The 18778-nt window shown below is 39.1% G+C and overlaps 1 protein-coding gene and 1 long non-coding RNA gene across 4 annotated transcripts in view; one reads left to right on the forward strand and one right to left on the reverse strand.

The window, feature by feature from the left end:
* Positions 1–6411, reverse strand: part of RFX7 (regulatory factor X7) — a 117062-nt gene extending 110651 nt beyond the window's left edge. The window contains exons 1-2 of one of the 2 annotated variants that reach the window (XM_053927919.1): positions 5840–6411; positions 5520–5682 (exon numbers count right to left, since the gene is read on the reverse strand). In XM_053927919.1, the coding sequence (XP_053783894.1) occupies positions 5520–5680 (161 nt within the window). In that variant the 5' untranslated portion in view covers positions 5681–5682; positions 5840–6411. Of the gene's footprint in view, positions 1–5519; positions 5686–5839 lie in introns of both variants that reach the window. The other variant, XM_053927920.1, reaches the window with a different exon arrangement.
* On the forward strand, positions 5893–12769 carry LOC123480478 (uncharacterized). Of its 2 annotated transcripts, none has more exons than XR_006656508.2 (3): positions 5893–6026; positions 6645–6736; positions 12060–12769. It is a non-coding gene; the product is annotated as an uncharacterized lncRNA (long non-coding RNA). The 2 variants fall into 2 exon arrangements; XR_008427276.1 differs by having other exon boundaries at positions 12179–12769.
* Positions 12770–18778: the final 6009 nt, after the last annotated feature.

The raw sequence follows: 18778 nt of genomic DNA on the forward strand, positions 1-18778 counted from the left end.
TTATTTACATAACCAAATGTACAATATAACATTTACCACTGCCTTAAAATATTAATTACTATAGAAAAGTGTTCCTGTGTAAGGTGTTTATAAGAAGTTAACACCTGTTTAAAAACAAAACGAGCACACAAATAACACCCCCAGTGAAATCTCTCCACTCACAACTACAGGATTACTGCACAGCCTTACATATATTTTTGCATAATCAACAACTCTTAGAATGCCTTAAATGTAATACATACCCAATAAATATCTGCAGACTGAATTTACAAAGAACGCCTGCACAAGGTGACACTGGTGAACACCACTTTCAGATAGTCCTCCAGAGCTAAAAACCCAAAGGAAGACTGACAAATCCTAATAGTTTGTCCATTGAAAATGTTCTGCTGATTGCCTGTGACTAGTTAATGCTGTCAGTTTTCAATGTGCTTATGATATGCTTTACTATTGCTGTCAATATTAATTTAGTAACAAGAGTCATAATTTAACCTAAAGGAACTTGCAAGGTCATCTAATGTGAACATTTCATTTTCTAGACAAGGCAACTAAGATCTATTTTTACTACAATTAACACTCTGGCACTTGTCACCTTTCTCCCTGGTCCCCTAAATGAATAAAAGAGATGTTTCCCTGCACATTTTTGCTTAGGCTGATATTACTGTGCAAGTGAATGGACAGTCCTCAAAGGCCCGTCTCTAGCACAGTACTTCACATACAGCTGGTAGTCAGGGAAGTACTTACTGTTCTTGCATGAAGTGCTCACATTTGAGTAAATGTCAATGTTCATTTTAATTATTTTCATTTGCACAATTTTAACATGCAACATTATTTTTCTAATATAAAAAGTGATTCAACGTAAGTTTTTATTCAAAGCATATTTCATAACAAACAAGACACTTCTATCTTTTCTACCACTGTGAAGCTCATTTCCCTCAATAAGGCCAAAAACTAATAGTGACATAGAAACTAAATCAGTTCTGTACATAACATCATTAAAGATAATTCCCAATGGGGAGAGCAAATTGGTCAATTACGTATACATACATGCACACACCCGTTGCCTAAGCTAAACAGAGCCAGAAAGTCAGGGGGCTTGAAATTGTTTAACTTGCCTTTCTGGTCAATAGAGAAGACAGATTCATCCGTTTCAAATGTAGAGGAGAACCTTCTTTCTGGGATCAGAAACAGTGCTGGGATGCAACCATCACAGGTGGCCTCAACGCAGACAAACAAAAGTACCCTAAGTCTTTGGTGTGCAGTGTATGTAAGACAGACTGAACTTAGGTAGATAGCAAGTCAACCAACTAATTGAAAATACATGAAAGCTGGTTGATGTACTAGTCAGTCTTTTAATTTTAAAGCAAAATGAAGTTCATGGGCTACAGTTAAAGTCAACTATAACGTCAGCTTTATAGTAAAAATTTCCTACTGCGGTTGAAGGAACAATAACTGTTTCTCAAACAGAGCTAATAAACCGCCTGACCCAGCACCAAGGACAAAACTGCCAGGTTCTAGGACAGGGCACAGAAATCAGGACTAATGTGGAATCACCACATAAACCTCAGGATCACCACGTTCCTCACTGTAACTAAGAATAAGAAAGTTAAACAAAATTCCTCAACTTGGGATTGAATTAGAATTCAGGTAACATCCAAAATGGTCCACATGTGTAATTCTACTTTGATTATAACCATAAATCTAAAATGTACCAGATTCCGAAGTCTGTATGACTTACAAGACTGAATAAAGACAAGGAGCTCTGGCCCCTGCACTGCTTCCATGGTTTGATAATGAATCAGAGGAATCTCATAATTTACCTGACATTCAATTTTCAATTTATCTGTTTCCATAAAGTGGGTAGAACAATGACACATCTTATAAGACTGTTTTAAGAAACGGTTTACAAGGTCTTACTTTGATAATAAACAGTTACATAAATAAAAATAACAACAAGCACTAATTCTTTTAAGAATCCCTGAATTTGTTTGTTGAGTAAATACAGTATTAGAATATTTTCTACAATAAAACATCAGGGTTTCCTTTGAATTTCTAGGAAAAGGTTTGTAGTCTCTGGGTCACAGCCTAATAGCAAATATGTTAATCACCCCCACTCACGTAGGTAAATAATTATTCTTAAAAATAACTAATCACAAACAGGCAGAAGAGAACACAAATGTAATTTTTTCCATAGCAATTTTATTCCAAGTAAAACTGCTTCAAAAAGGAAAAGAAAAGCCCTTAGTAAATTTTTTGTGTGTAAGCAAAATATAATTTTAAAACTATGAAGACATTGGAGATAAGAAGAAAGAAAAACTTGCTTTGGCATTCTCCTTTTTTAGGTAACCAAAGAAGGGCACAATGTAAGCTGAGGTCTGCAGTGAGGTTTGGTTGTGGCTTTGCTTTAGGTTGCTAGTGTAAGTCTTCATTTACAAAAAAAAACATGGGTTACTAGTTTTCTTTTTCTTAATAAAAAGCTTATAATTCTATGGTTTAGAAAATATACGTAACATTCTTACAGTATATTCAGTATTAAACACACATCTGCCAACACATCTCCTTTCAAGGGAGCAGTGTAAATCATTGGGACCTTTGTCTGTGGAGTGGGAATGAGGAAGGTCAAGAAAAGTGCATGCAGGCTTGTTAACCTGGATCTCAGCTGAAGCTAATCATAAATATATTGTACAAATATTACACCACTATCCAGTTAGTGGTATCTTTATTTGCTAGAACTATCTTAAAAATACCTATTTCCAATTTTTAGGAAATACAGTTTCTGATCTCATTAAGTATCTTAATTTCAACTTTGAATACTTAATCTTTTTTTTCCCCAAAGACTCACTTGATGTTTGAAATTATCATGGGAATACTTTTATCAGATAGCATTTTAGTTTAACAAACAAAAATAAGTAATTATGAACTGAGAGAATAATCCATTGTCCAGCTAAAGGCCTACACCACATACTATATTTGTACTTGTAGAATAGAACAAGTACAGACATGTTTGCGATCTGCAAGGCCAACGAAACCTGGTCAACCTAAATGCAAAACCCATTTAATAATTTTTAAACGCTACATTTCCGTTTAACGTAATTTTAAACATTCATTAGTAATGTCACCAAAGACTGATATAGGATAACAAAACTGATTAATTTCTCAGAACATTATCAGGTAATGAAAAAATTGGTAAGACATTATTGCCTCAAGAAATGTGAAATGAGATACCCAAAGAATTGCAACCTTATCTACTACAAGTGATTTTAAGTTCACATATATACATACTATTTCTTAGAAGATGGTATTAAAGATATTTCACTTTTTAATGTCTTTATTTTGTATAACTACTTGATAAATACCGTAAATCCAGTCTTGTGGAGCACGGAATATGAGACTATACATTAAATGTATCCATTAATGTTTGTGATCACTAATGTTTTTCTGTAGTTCTAATAATTTTTGCAAATAGGATTTCTAAAATTGAAAATTAAATGCCAGCAAGTGTGCCACTATACTTTTAAAATAAAGATTAAAATGGTACATTTGGGAATTAAGGTTAAGGTATTTGTTGCCCATTATTTTTTCAGGGCAGGTACCAAAATCTTAAAGTGCACTCTACCTCAGGGTAAGTTTTCTCACACTAAAGTCAGCACAGTTAAGTTGTAATGGATGTGTAAACATAAATTATCAATGCAAAAGGTAATTAAATCACATGATTCACCAAAAGAGCACTATACTATCATCATCATTCAAACACTTCAGTCAGTTGCCTGTACAACTTACTCTTATTTTAAAAATATAAAATGAAGGTTCTTTTCCCCCTAGTGTTCTCATAATAAATTAAAATATACATAACTAATTCAACTTTTTAAATATGTCTTTCTTAAAATATTTTAGTCCTTTCAACTTGGATGTCCTTTATCTGAATATAAACACCAAAAATGCTTTAAATTCATTTTAATGATGATTTCAGGGACACTTAAATTACATCAAGTTAATGCGGGGGGTGGGGCGGTAAAAATCACTCCAGTTCTGGTAAGGAGTTTAACCATCTCTACCTTTAAATTGTGGCTTTTAAAAGGGGATAAGGGTACCCATTGAAGAATAAAGCCTTCTTGCACACACTCTCTCTCTCTCTCACACACACACACACACAGAGACACACACACACTACTATTTTTCTGACCTCTTCAGGTTGCCACAACATGACTACTGTCAAAGCGAAAAATAATTATCCTTTAAAATATATAAACTTCATTTTAAAATTAAAAATGAAAGCCAGATACTCAGCTGCCAACTACTGTAGTAATGAAACTATTAGAGCCTGCACTGACCTACTTCATATTAGCATCATGACAACATGGGTGTACACCAGGAAAATAATGAAAATTACTACACAACAAACCTTACATTTCTATTTAAAAACTCTCTTTTTGAATGTGCAAATATTGTACTGCAATGCCAGCTATTTTATGACACATGTATTTTTAAATTGCAATATAAAAGGAGTTTTGATATTGTAGTAGTCATTTAATTAATGATGGACACAGGATTTCATTTAAATCAGAGCTTTTTAATATCAATTAAATTCTAATTTTAAAGTATTAAAAGAAGTCTCTTAATTTTAAAATGGCACTACACTTTAAAAAAAAGTTAATGAAGAATCCTACAAAAAGAATGCAAGTTCATGTTCAAAGAATATTTGCAATGGCTCTAAAAGGACAGACTTAACTCGGTATGTTTAATTATTAAAAGACTGCCACCAGTCTTTCAGCGTTTAATCTATTACGGAAATATTAGAAATTCTCGTACAAGAAAGTACAGGAATAGCAAAAGATATTTCACCTATGGTTTCTAAAAAAGACACACGAAATGGTGAGACATTTATTTTAAAGATATCTTTTTAAATTTAAAAAAATCACGGTGTAAACTACCACCTTAAAATAAAATATACTAAAGAAGCCCTTTCTTCACAATCAATGCAAAGAATAAACTGCCTGGAAGAGAAATTTAATCTCAGAATAAAGGAGGCAAAAACGTTCAGAAACAGCAGCTAAACCAAATGAAAGGAAGAGACACATTAGGTTTTCTGTTGCCTATTAATATTCCTACGCACAATGTCTGTTTGGTGAAAATTCACAATACACTTCAAGCTTCCTCCCTGAATGACTGCAAAAAGGGGTAAACACATTTCACATTCCTCAGTCCCAAATTCATGCTACCATCATGCAAGATGACAATTTCGACCCCTATTTCTCTTACACGTAAGTGAAAACCAAAAATAACTTGTTTATCTGCACTCACAATTGAGAAGAAGGGCAAAAGCATTTTGGGGATATGGAGACCAAGGGCTGATGCAAAGTCCCCACACCTCCAGGGACCCAATAAATATGCATTCGACCCTGGATACCCACATTCAATGAATGCATCAGTCTGCTCCTCCGCTCCGGGCCCGCCGCCCCCACCCCCTTTGCAGCAGAAATGTGCCTGGGCTTTTTTACCCCAGCGATGGTGGATCCTCTTACCAGATGGAGTTCTTGATCTCGTGTTGCAGCGCGCTGGCCTCTGTCCCTGGCAGCCCAGGCACAAGGGCTGGCAGAGCCACCCCCGAGTTGGGGGTGCTGGGGGGAAGCTGCTGATGGGCATCAGGCTGCTGTGGTGGCGGCTGTTGTTGTTCCTCTGCCATAGCTGCTGGAGGGGTGGGAGGGAGGGAGGGAAGATGGGGGCGCGGGGAAGGGTGAGGGACTAGACGGGGAGGGGAGGACGACGGGGGAGAGAAGGAGGAGGGGGGAGGGGAGGAAGAGGAGGAGGAGGAGGAAGGAAGCTGGATAAGCTAGGCCTTTACCCCAGGGCTCGAGTGAGTCGCCTGCCGCCTGGGGGACATCACCGGGGAGACCGAGAGGCTCCTTAAGGCCGGGGCGCTTCACCGCGGGAGAGGCATGGCGGCGCCCCTCAGCCCCCCGCCGCCGCCTCCTCCCGTCAGCGGCCGGGGCTAAGGGATAAGGAGGGGGCGTCTGAAGACGAGGTTGGGGGTAAGGCTCTCCCAAATCCAAGGAGAATGGTTGCTCAGAGACTTCCACGGCCTGCCCTTCCTTTCTTGCCCCCGGGTCTTTCTACGCCGGGGGCCCCGCTCTGCTGCAGCCCCAGGCTCAGCTCCACACCACTCCCCACGCCGCCGCCGCCGCCGCCGCCGCTCGCTCCCGGCCCCGCGGCCGCCGCTGCCCAGCCAGCCCCGGAGGCAGCCCTGTGCGCGCAGCCGCACTGCGGCCCGGCGCAGACGGCAAAACACCTACCGCTCCGCCGGGCGGGGGTGGGGGGGCGTGGACCTGTGTGTGCGGGTGCCTCGGCGCGGCGCTGGGGGCTGGGAGGGGGACGCACGGGTGTGGAGGCCGAGCGCGGGCCCCTGGGGCCCGGAACGTGCACCGCCCGAGCGAAGAGGCTACTGGCCGCGCGGGTGGAGGAGAGCAGGAAAGCGTGGGGGAGGTGCTGGCGAGAGAAAGAGGACTTGCGGGAGGCGGAGGAGGAGAAACCAAATTTAATATTTGGCATGAAAATGGGATTTTTTTTTTTGCATCTTCAAAGCAAGGAAAGTAAAATTAATCAACATTATCCCCTCTCCTTCGACAAGTGAGGATTACTTTTTTCCCTAGGTAAATGAAGAGAATTGAAACAGATAAGAGGATAAGCTGACTTTAAAGGAGCCCCCAAAGAAAAACACCCGTTGGAATTAACCACCCTATAGGTAATTCAGTCTTGAACGGAAATCGCAAGTCAGGAGCTGGGTTGAGTGCTCCTCAGTCGGGCATTCAAAGCCCTCCAAATCTGGCCCCACTTTAGCTATCCAATCATAGCTGCCTCCATCCCCCTGCAAGAACTCCAGGCTCCAATCAGTGAAGTCTCCATGCCATTCTCAACGCACAGCAGATTCATTCTTCCTTCATGCCTTTGGTCATGCTGTTCCCCTCACCTCCCCACCTCACCCCCTTTCCAGGAATGCCCGCCCTCCTCGGTGCCGTTCTCAAGCCAACCCAGGCTCTAAGGCACAGCTCAAGTCGCGGCTTGTCAGGGTCCCTGGCAGCCAAGGCCCCTGCCTGATTCTGAAAGAAAAGCGTGTAGTTCTCCCAATATGGAGGCTCAGTCTCCAGCCACAAGCTCCTTGCTTTGGAGCCAGCTGAACCTCGGACACACTCTGCCGCCTTTCCCCCATTCATGCTGAAGAGATAGCTTTGCCCACTAAGAATAAAACTCACTACCAGAAACAAGCAATTTCCCTTTAAGAGCAGAATTGGCTTTCCTAGGTGGGGCTGATCAGGGAGGCCCAAACTGCCTGGGTGTACAAGACAACAGCCAAGGCCCCTGGCACTAGATGGAACAGCTGCTTAGCTCACACTGACCTTTCTCTGGGCCCATGGGTATTACGAGCTCTTCAACTTTAACTTTTTCTGACAGTTTATATCAGATGTCTACCTGACAAGATTCTCTGGCCACTTTCCTGCTGTGCTTGGACTTTGGGCCATGAGGTTCTACTACCTTTTAAACTCCTGGTAGGTGGAGAATCTGGCTTGGGATTCCTGGCCTTCGGAGTGCTGAGTTCCCTTCCTTGGCCTGGAACCCTCTTGCTTTTGCACTACGTGCCCTCAGGCCTGGCCCACAGACCCCAGTCCCAAACTGACCCTGAATGCTTGCACTTGGTGGGGTTGAGGGGAGGGAGGAGGGATACCTGTGTGCAAAACACAGCTCCTCCATGCAGATGCCAGTTCTCTTGGATTCCTTTGAACCCTGAATACCCTTTGCACTGACTGTTTCACACAAACAGTCCCCCTTTTCCATAACCTAAGATAACTGTTAGCTTAGCCACTTTAGGAAAATACAGGCTTATGAATTCATTTGCATATGTACCCTGAGTTTTATGTAAAGACAGTATTTTTCTGTACCAAATTGATAGGCATGCTTACTATGCACTAGACAGAAGCTTTGAAGAATAAAAATAGCTAATGTTTGTTGGGCACTTTCGGTGTGCCAGATCTAGCACTTTCCATACATTATCATAGTTCTTCCTCCCCAAACTATATATTGTAGGCACCGTTGTCCCTATTTTACAGGGGAAACAGGAGCCTAGAGAGGTTAAATAAAATTCTTCAAGTTACACAATCAGTAAATGAAAGAGCCAGGAGTTGAATGCTGGAAGTCTAATTCCAGAACCTGTAAGCCATACTGAAAATGAGGTTACACCGAAAATCTTGAATGTATATCTAAGCTCATGTTCATGAGGAAGATGAAGGAAATAAAAAGGCATTGAGGAAAGTTGCCAAGTCCCCCAGATTCTAATTTTTAACCAGGCCAAAAGAGAATGATGGCTCCACATTGCCACTCCCTGGGAGGGGAGGTCCTAGAGAGTGGGAGATTCATCCAAGGAAGCTAAAGTATCTGAGAACGGCCAAAGGCCTTAAGAAAAGGAAGCTGAGAACCGAGACAATTCTTTAAAAGTTCGCTGCTTAGTGTCACATAGGCTGGCTTCCCCGAGTGCAACTTTTGAGTTTTTTATAGGTTCCATAAAAGGTACATGTCACCCTAGCAGCCACTAGAGGGCTCAGCAGAGCTGCAACCCTGAGCTGCCCTCTAGCGGGGGTGCTGAAAAGAGGGCATTATTTAGCTTTTGGGGGCCTTCAAGAACCAGCAGGAGGTTGGAGGAGACTTCTGGGACTTTTCTAGGTTCCACTGACAACGAGAGGGGCAGCAGTTAGTATTGGACTGAGAGATCTTATTGCCAGAATGAGGGAGGAAAGGGACAGCCCCCCCACTATTTGCTTAACACCTGGGAGCAGAGCCCGCATTTGGTTAGTCTTCAGAGATAGCTGTAGACACAATTATGCCACAGGAAACCTAAAAGAAAATCTGATGGAGTTACCCTAAATATTCGATTGGGACTCAAGCCAAACCCAGACATCCTGAGTAAGGGTAGCAGTGTAGCCATGTGCTTCTGAAATTGTGTGTGCCCCTCTGGTGTCAAAACCATGTACTAAGGTACTTTAAGAACCCAGAACCAATGGGGCTTATCTTCTCAGGCCTTCAGTTTGACTCTGAGAAATAATAGAAAACACTATAGTAAACATGAATTTTAAGATGACACACTAGACTTTGACCTCCTATTTCCCAACGCTGAGGAATACAAGTCTATTCTCCCTATAAGAGTGTACTCAGAAGTGGACAATTTTGAGATACACTGATGTAGTGGGGAAGAAAGAGTTCAGTCTTGGAAGTTCAAACCCTCTGTTTCCATCTTTATAAAAATGAAAACAATGACATACCTCATGTAAAGTGATACCTAAACCACAGAAGTGCTGTACACATACATATAAAGACAATCTAAAGGTGGGTGGATTGTGAGCATCTCAAAAGTAGTGACTATGTATTTATCCTAGTAGTCATGGTACATAATTCTTTACTCCTAGATATTTAGTAAATATTTGTTGAAATTGGTAGTTACCTAATTTTCTTAGCCCAATACATTATACCATCTTCCTCTCCTATGTCTGTAAACTTTGCCTTCTTTATGAAACAGTGAACTTTTTATACTGTCCAGACTGTAGCATGTACATTTATTCTATATTTAATATGCTTAACATATAATATTAAATGGGCACAGACAATTGAAAGGAGAAGAAAGAAAGGAAGAAAGAAAGAAAGGAAGGAAGAAAGAAAAAAAGGAAGGAAGGAAGGGAGGGAGGGAGGAAGGAAGGAAGGAAGGAAGGAAGGAAGGAAGGAAGGAAGAAAGAAAGAAAGAAAGAAAGAAAGAAAGAAAGAAAGAAAGAAAGAAAGAAAAAGAAAGAAAGAAAATGAACCTGGTCCCAACTTGAAGTTGGTTACATTCTTTGGAGCAGAGAGACATATTAATATATATTAAGTATACAAGATGATGAGCTCTAAAATAGTATCATATCTACCAATGCTATGGAGACATAATGAGGGGAGACAGTGTTCCTGCTCAGGGTAAAAGAGCTGTTTGGAGAAGGCCTCTTGGGTAGCATTTGAATAGGGTCTCATTGGGTGAACACAAGTGCAATGGGCTTAGAACACTGAGGGAAGAGAATTTCAGGTCAAGGGCAGCATGAGCATTGGTATGAAGTCATGACAGGTCACATGGGATGTGTGAATAATGCATAGCCCAGTGTCAGCTCTGTACCCAGATCTCCAATGAAGTGTATAAAAGGAAAGGAAGGGAGAGAGACACAAGCCCATTTTATAGATTGTTACTCTATATTATTAGTTATGATTGTTCTGACAAAAGATGAAGCCGAAAATAGGTTTTGTCAGTGGTAAATATTGGGTAAGTGCTTAAGTCATGGTAGTTTACAGATACAAAAAGATTAGGATCTACCCTATTCTCCTTTTCTTCCCCCTTAAAAATAAAAACATAGTATTTTCTTAATCCCTTTTCCCTTGATCATTACTTCCTCTGCCTTCTTCCATCACGGACTTTCCCTCTAGGAGCTGAAAGAAGAATACGTAATCATATGCATGTTATTATTACTTGAAGGAAAGAGGAAGGAAGAAATAATCTTTCTCTTTTTTCTTTATTTCTTTTTTTGTTTGTTTTTAAGGATTTTATTTATATACTTGTTAGAGAGAGAGAAAAGGAGGGAGAAAGAGAGGGAGAGGAAGATCAATGTGTGAGAGATACATTGATGGGTTGCCTCTGGCACTCCCCCAACTGGGGACTTGGACAGCAACCTAGGCATGTGCCCTGACTGGGAACCAAACTTCGACCTTTTGGTTCACAGGCCAGAACTCAATCCACTGAGTCACACCAGTCAGGGCTTTTTCTTTTTTATTTCTATTATTGACACTACTCTAGATGTTCCCATTATTCCCCATCCCCTCTCTGCTTTGCAAGTAATGGTTAATTTCTTTGGCCTAAGCTGATATCTTTCAAAATGTATGTAGTCCTAGAGGAGCTGATATATTAAATTCAATGCTGTAATATAACTGAATCTTCATTCATTCTTTTAATAGCATTAAAGGGAGCAAGGTAGGGAGAATGGGGAAGGGGCCAATAAAGGAGAAAAGCAGATTATGGAAGAGGGAGGTTGTAGGATTGAAAACCAAATACATATTGGCAGATTTGGATAAATATTTTCCATGCCATACTTACTAACATAAGTATAATGTGAAAGAATAGATTATCCTGTTAGAGCACAAATATTCCACTATGTCATTCAAATCATGAAATGTTAAGGCAGAGTAGCCTAACTATTCAAATACTGGGCAAGGCAGCAGGCTGTTAACAACACTGTCACTTCCTGGCTATGTGACCCTGTCTATACAAGCCATTCATTCAGGTCCCTTTACTTATCTCTAAGGATTAATGGGATCAAGTTCTCATAATGTACTTGGCTCTTCAACTGAAAGGTGTTATGCAAATGAATGCCAGGTACTGCTTTGATTTCACTTAGAAATTTTCCACTGTTATTAGAACCATATACATGTTTACATTGTGACTGGCAATTCTCTTTATATTAAAGAAGGTTCAAGTTAATATCATCTGTCTGAACTTTAAAAGAAATGTTTCCTTTTCCTTCAGGCTGGAAAGTTCCCCAATACAAATTTGATATCTCGGAAATTCAGGCCAGCAGCAGCTGTGAGGAGAAGCAGGGAAAGAAAAAGCATATTTGCCTAACCCTAAAAGTGACAATGAAAAGACCCTAGAGCCAATCCTACAATGAGGAAGTCAGCACGGTGCAGTCTGAACTAGTGGAGCCCAGTAATCCATAAACTTTATTATTCCTCAGTTCATTTCAAGGCACAGACAAGTACTTATTATGTGCAAATTATTATGCCAGGATCTTAGAAAGAGTTAAAAATAAGTGGTAAACATAGTACTGTTCTATCTTCAAGTTTATAATCTAATTGGAACACTAGACATATCAGCTCATATATCTTTTTTAAAGTTAAGTAAAAGTACAGGGAACAAACAAATAAAAAATATAAGTATGTGACAGGATAATTTATTGGGTTATTAATTTGTTTTATGTTCTTATATTCTCCCACCCATCTGTTCCAAACAGGTTGCAAAGGAGTATTCCTCGGCAGAAAGAAGTTGTCTGACAGGAACTCTCTCTTAGACAACCCCAGTGGGCACCACTTACCCACCTACTTACCCTCCTTCCTTCCTTCCTTCCTTTAGATCCTCACCCAAGGACACTTTCATTTGCTTTTTTGGAAAGAGACAGGAAGGGGAAAGAGAAACATCAATGTGACGGAAGCATTGATTGGTTGCCTTCATATGCACCTGGACTGGGGACCCACGTGGGGATGGGGATCATACATGACCAGATCGCCAGGGATTGCACGCCCCCATGCCTAGATTGGGGATGAACCCCCAACTTAGGCATGTCCCCTGACCAGGAATCAAACCTTCAACCTTTTGGCTATGGACGACGCTCCAGCCACTGAGCCACACTGGCCAGGTGGCACCACTCACATTTTAAATAAAACCTCCCGGACCACAGTTCCTTAGATTGCAATGTGAGTGTTATCCCTGGAGTTGTGCCCACCAAACTGCCTTCCAAGTTCCTTGATCCTTGAGATTTTACTAGGGGATTAAGGAGGTAAGAGCATCTGGGGAGCAAGGGACAGAAAGAGAGAGAGAGAGAAGGAAGGAGGGGTTGTGGGTAGGTGGAATTACAGGGAAAGAAAAAAGTTTCCTCAAACTGGAAAGGAGTAAACGGTCAAGATTCCAGTAGTAGGGACACCAGCCTTGTTTCCTAGAAGGACCCTAAGAGATAGCCAAACCTCAAATAAATGTGTGATGGCTCTAGAGAGGCTGGGCGCCCCTGCCACTCTTGGTCCATGAGCAGAGTTTTGTCTGGATTCTAGGGGCCATATATCCCTGAACAATGAAGATCCAAAGTCCATTGTTCCTCATTGCCCCCATTTTCCAGGCTCAGCGTAAATCTTCCAAAACTCTAGTGCACCACTAGGGTAGCAAGGGAAGGAAGCCAAATAATAACTGGGACTGGATCCTTCTACTCTAACAGAATTAAGGCTGGGGTTACTTAAATCTATGGTGAATTTAACTTAAACCAAATAAAGAAACATGGCCTTTCTTGTGCACCCAAATTTGTACTTGCAAATTAATACCTACTAGTGGTAGATACTATATACAAAACAGTATTAGGTGAGATATTTAATATTAACTGCAGTTATTGGCACAGCTAATAACTGATGAGAGAGTTCAGAGAAAGAAAGGAGCAAAAGGAGCTAAAGTAATTAGAGGTGGCTTCATACAGAACCCGGGACAGAGCCGGAGTAAAGCAAACTAGAGCAACTGAACCATCAATACTTATGAGCTCAAAACTGCTAAGAGGGTAGAGGCAATTTTGGGGAAGCTGCCAGCTCAGAGAGAGCAGATTCAGTGAACAGCGGGTAATGACCACAGCGATGAATTGAGAAATTGCATTTGTAGCAGCTGGACTGCAGACTCCTTCCCTTCTCCTGCTTATAATTGTCCACAGATCAAAGCAGTGAGCCTGCGGGTCCTGGGAACCAAAGAACAAAACAGTAGCAATGGACCCCAGGATGGGCAGTGGAACTTCTCACTCTGAAAACAAACATTCTGCCCAACAGTATGTCCTTCCCTTCCCCTATACGCACCAGAGTCAGAGACCATGTTAAGCGGAAGTACAGTGCTACCAGGAATTCTCATTTACAAAGTTCAAGAAGAATCAAACACAAGAAGAATACAAGGTTGTAGAAACACCAAACTCAGTAAATTCTGAAACCGTACCTAAGGAATGATAGTTAATAATTAAAATAAAAAGATAAGTATAGATTTGAAAATAAAATTTATTTTATAATTTTAAGATATAATTATAAGTAAAACATATACTTACAAGTATTACAAATATAAAGGTTATCTTCAAAGAGATTCAGGGTGTTATATCCATGAAAATGAAGCAAACAGTGATCTTAGAGATTAAAAACATTATTTTAAAAATTAAAAAAACACCCAGAAGATGTGTATCACCAACAGAATCTCCTGGAAAGGCTGACTATAGGATGAATTGTAACAAATAAATAAAGAGGAAGAGGAAGATGTTCAAGAAAGAATGGAGAGGAAAAAACCTACTTAACCTGTAGTTATCTAATATGGCAAATGTTGAAAAATTAACAACATAAAATGAAGCTCTAGATCAGATGTTGGCAACCTTTTTTCTGTAAACGGCCAGAGAGTGAATATTTTCTGCTTTGTGGTCCAGTTTCTGCCCTGCTACTCAGCTCTGCCGCTGTAGTGTGAAGGCAGCTATAGATAATATAATTGAATGAGCATGGCTGTGTCCCAATAAAACTTTATTTACCGAACAGGCAGCAGGACAGAGTTGGCATACAGGTCATCACTAGCTGTTGGGTCCGAGATGGCTGCAGTATAAAAACAGCAGAGACAAGATGAGAAAACTACGATCTCTCTCTCTCTCTCTCATCTCTCTCACGCACACACGACCAGATGGCAGAAAAAAAGCCAAACTGTCAATAATCACAATACATGGAAAATAGATTCAGTTTCTTCAATAAAGACAAAACCCCACAAATTTGGTAAAACAAGAATAACAACATATCTAGTTATAAGCTGTTTACCGAAAATACATCTAAAAAGACGGTTGAAAATAAAGAACATATAAAGATACATCAGCTAAAAATGGATGTGTAGCAATATTAATGTTAGACAAAAAATAACTTAGTTTTAAGAGAATTTCACAAGATAAGGAACAACCATATTGATGAAAGATGCAATTCCATAATTTCTATTAATAATGAATCTTTAGAAACCTAATAATATAACATCAAAAGTCATGTTGATGATGTAACTTATAAACTTAAAACGGATAGAAATATAACTAGGTATGAAAATACACAGCCATTTTGGAAGACTTCAAAATATTTCAGAAATTGACAGATCAAGTAGAAAAAAGTTAGTAAGAGTCGAGAGGATTTGAATAACACAATAAGGAAGGCTGATTGAATAGCTATGAAGAACTTTCATGCAATAAACGGTGAGTGCACAATCTCTTCAAACACACTTGCAGCATTAATTACCTGCTAAACACACACAAAATGTTAATAATTTCCCAGATAAGAAATCACTTGGGTCACATTTTTTTATCACACTGCAATAAAATTTGGACTAAATGAAGATATACAATAAATAATTTTTATAAACTTGGAAATTAAAAAAACCTCTCCTTTAAATAACTTTAACTTTGTAATATATTTTTCTTTTTTAAACATTTTTAATTGTTCACTTTAATAAAAAGGAACTTAAAATGAAGTTTCAATTATTTAGCAATAACAATACCTAAAATGTATTGAACATTACCACACACAAGCATTGTACTAAGTGATCTACATGGATTATCTCATTTTATTATTACAATAATCCTGAGAAGTTGATTTCATTATCATTTCACTTCATAGATGAGGAACTAAAACACAAAGCTCTGTTAAATAACCTGCCCAAGGGCATAGACTCAATAAATTATGGAGTTGTCATTTGAACCTAGATAGTACGGTCCAAAGCTGGTATATTTAACCACTGCAACAAAAGGGCAATGGGATCAATATAAATCAAAACCTACACATACTCAGTGAGAATATGTACCCTTCAGTGCATATACTAGAAAATGGTAAAAGATTGAGTAGAAGTAAATCATGTATACAGCTCAAGAAAATAATGGAGGGAAAATATAATGTATATAAGAGAACTATTACCAAAGAAAAAAGCAGAAATGAATGAAATAGAAAGCAGAGATAATTTGTATAAAATTCAAATTCAATTCTTTGAAAAGAACCAAAAATGTCAGAAGTCTAGAATGTCTGACCAAGGTTAAAGAAAGAGAGAAAGAGAGAGAGAGTGAGAGAGAGAGAGAGAGAGATTATCAACATGAGAAATGAAAACAGGACATAATTAGAAATGGAGTAGATTCTAAAATAATATGAGTGAGATAAGTACTAAATTTAAGCCAATAAATTAGAAAAAATCTAGGTTAAAGGATTTCTAGAAAATGTAAATCACCAACATTCATCCAAGAGGAGATACTTATATGAGAGGAACTAATGACAACAAAAATGAGAGTAGATTGAAAAGGTAGTCAAAGCTCTTTCTTTGAGAGGTCACCAGACACAGATGGTTCTACAGGAAGGGAACAAATAATTTTCTGCTGTATTAATTAACTGAAAGTATAGGAAAAATAGAAAGTTTTCTAATTCATTCAAATTTGGGCTGACATGGCCTGGATATTAAAACCACACAAGCAAAGCATACACTTGTTTATAAAGACAGGCACAGAAATCGTAAGTATTAGCAAGATGAATGTAAAAAGTCATAACTAAGTGGGATTTATCTGAGGATTCAAAGCTGATTCAAAATTCAGAACATATTAATGCAAGTACTTACATTTAAGTTAAAGGAAAATACATAATTATATTAAAAGAAGCAAAAAAGCACTTGATACAATTTGACACCTTTTTAAAAAAGATTTTATTTACTTATTTTTAGAGAGAAGGGAAAAGACGGAGAAAGAGAGGGAAAAGGGCATGGATGTGTGAGAGAAACACCCATCAGCAGCTCCTCACATGCCCCAACCAGAGAGCTGGCCCCACTACCCAGGCATGTGCCCTGACCAGGAATTGAACCAGCAAACCTCCGGTCCACAGGTCAGTGCTCAATCTGCTGAGCCACACCAGCCAAGACTTCACACCTATTTTTGATTAGAAAGAAAGCCACTTCAGCAAACTAGAAGTAGAAACTTCTTTATTTTAATTCAAGATATTTGTATACACATTTTTCAATATTGTTTTGAGAGTCCTAACCAATGACACATGATGAGAAAAAGAAAAGTTAAAGATGGCAAAACAGGAGAAAATATTTTCTACATATATATTAGATACATATTTTCTGTATACAAAATATATATATAATAGTTAATAAACACCAAAACTAATAGGAAAAACACAAACAGATAGAAACACGTGCAAAGGATATAAATGCTTCATTGAGAAGAAATATCAATGATGATAGAAATATATATTTAAATAACAGCAAAATGCATTTTTGTTGCCCTTGGAACTGGCAAAAGTTGAAAAGATTAATATCTAGTGTTCATAAAAGTGTGATAAATTAGGTATTTTCATGTACGACTGGTAAAAGACACACATTTTTCATTTTTACCCTTAGCTTTATTGATTTGGATATTTTGAGTATGTCAGCTCTCTCCCACTATTGGCTTCTAGTGAGTAGAGGCCAGGGGTGCTGCTAAACATCTTCCAATGCATAAGACAGCCTCACAGCAAAGAGTTATTTGGCCAAAATGCCAATAGTAACAAGAAACTTCACAAACCACTTTTGACACATTTGATCAGTCACAGCACCTTCTCCATAAACTGTCCAATGTTTTTGTGCGTTTCAGTTGCATTTTTACCTTTGTTGAAATAAGAAAGCATAATACACCAAAAATTTGGCATATCTTCTTGCACATTCAATATTAAAATGGCTTCACAAAAATTCACCAATTTTGATGTTTTCTTTTAAATGCATGCTGATATGACAGCTGCCACAATACACTCTAACGAAACTGTTTTGAATAAAGTTAAAGACAACTAAGAGCTGCTAAAGCCATCGTAGGGAAAAAACTGAAAGAACTTTTTGGCCAACCCTAATTTTTAAAAAAAAATTTATTTATTTATTTTTAGAGAGAGGGAAGGGAGGGAGACAAAGAGGTTAAGAAACATCACTGTGTGGTAGCCTCTCACGCACGCCCTACTGTGGACCTGGCCCCCAACCCAGGCATGCACCCTGACTGGGAATCGAACCAGTGGCCGTTTAGTTCACAGGCCAGCACTCAATCCATTTAGCCACACTAACCATGGCATTTTTTAAAGTATATTTTATTGATTATGTATTACAGTTTTCCCAATTTTTCTTCCTTTACCTCCCCTGCACCCTGCACCCCTCAACCCTCCAGCATTCCCCCCCTTAGTTCATGTTCATGTACATATGAGTTCTTTGACTTCTCTGTTTCCTATACCATTCTTAACCTTTTCCCATCTATTTTATGCCTACCAATTATGCTTCTTATTCCTTGTACCTTTCCCCCATCATTCTTCCCCTCCCCCTCCCCACTGAAAACCCTCCATGTGATGTCTATTGCTCTGAATCTGTTCCTGTTCTAGTTGTTTGCTTAGTTTTTGTTTTCATTTTTTGAAGTTCAGTTGTTGATAGTTGTAAGTTTATTGTCATTTTACTGTTTATAGTTTTTGATCTTCTTCTATTTCTTAGATAAAGTCCCTCTAACATTTCATATACTAAGGGTTCAGTGATGATGAGCTCCTTGAACTTGACCTTATCTGGGAAGCACTTTATCTGCCCTTCCATTCTAAATGATAGCTTTGCTGGATAGAATAATCTTGGTCCTTCCCTTTCATGACTTCCAATACTTCTTTCCAGCCCCTTCTTGCCTGTAAAGTTTCTCTTAAGAAATCAGCTGTTAGCCTTATGGGAACTCCTTTGTATGTAACTCTCTCCTTTCCTCTTGCTGATTTCAAGATTCTCTTCTTATCTTTAATCTTGGGTAATTTATGATGTGTCTTGCTGTGGTCCTCTTTGAGTCCAACTTGTTTGGGATTCTCTGTGCTTCCTGGACTTGTAAGTCTATTTTCTTTGTCATATTAGGGAAGGTTTTTTTCATTATTTTTTCAAATAAGTTTTCAATTTCTTATTCTTCCTCTTCTC

This window comes from Desmodus rotundus, chromosome 7 (assembly GCF_022682495.2).
Source record: "Desmodus rotundus isolate HL8 chromosome 7, HLdesRot8A.1, whole genome shotgun sequence".
Taxonomy (NCBI): Eukaryota; Metazoa; Chordata; class Mammalia; order Chiroptera; family Phyllostomidae; genus Desmodus; species Desmodus rotundus.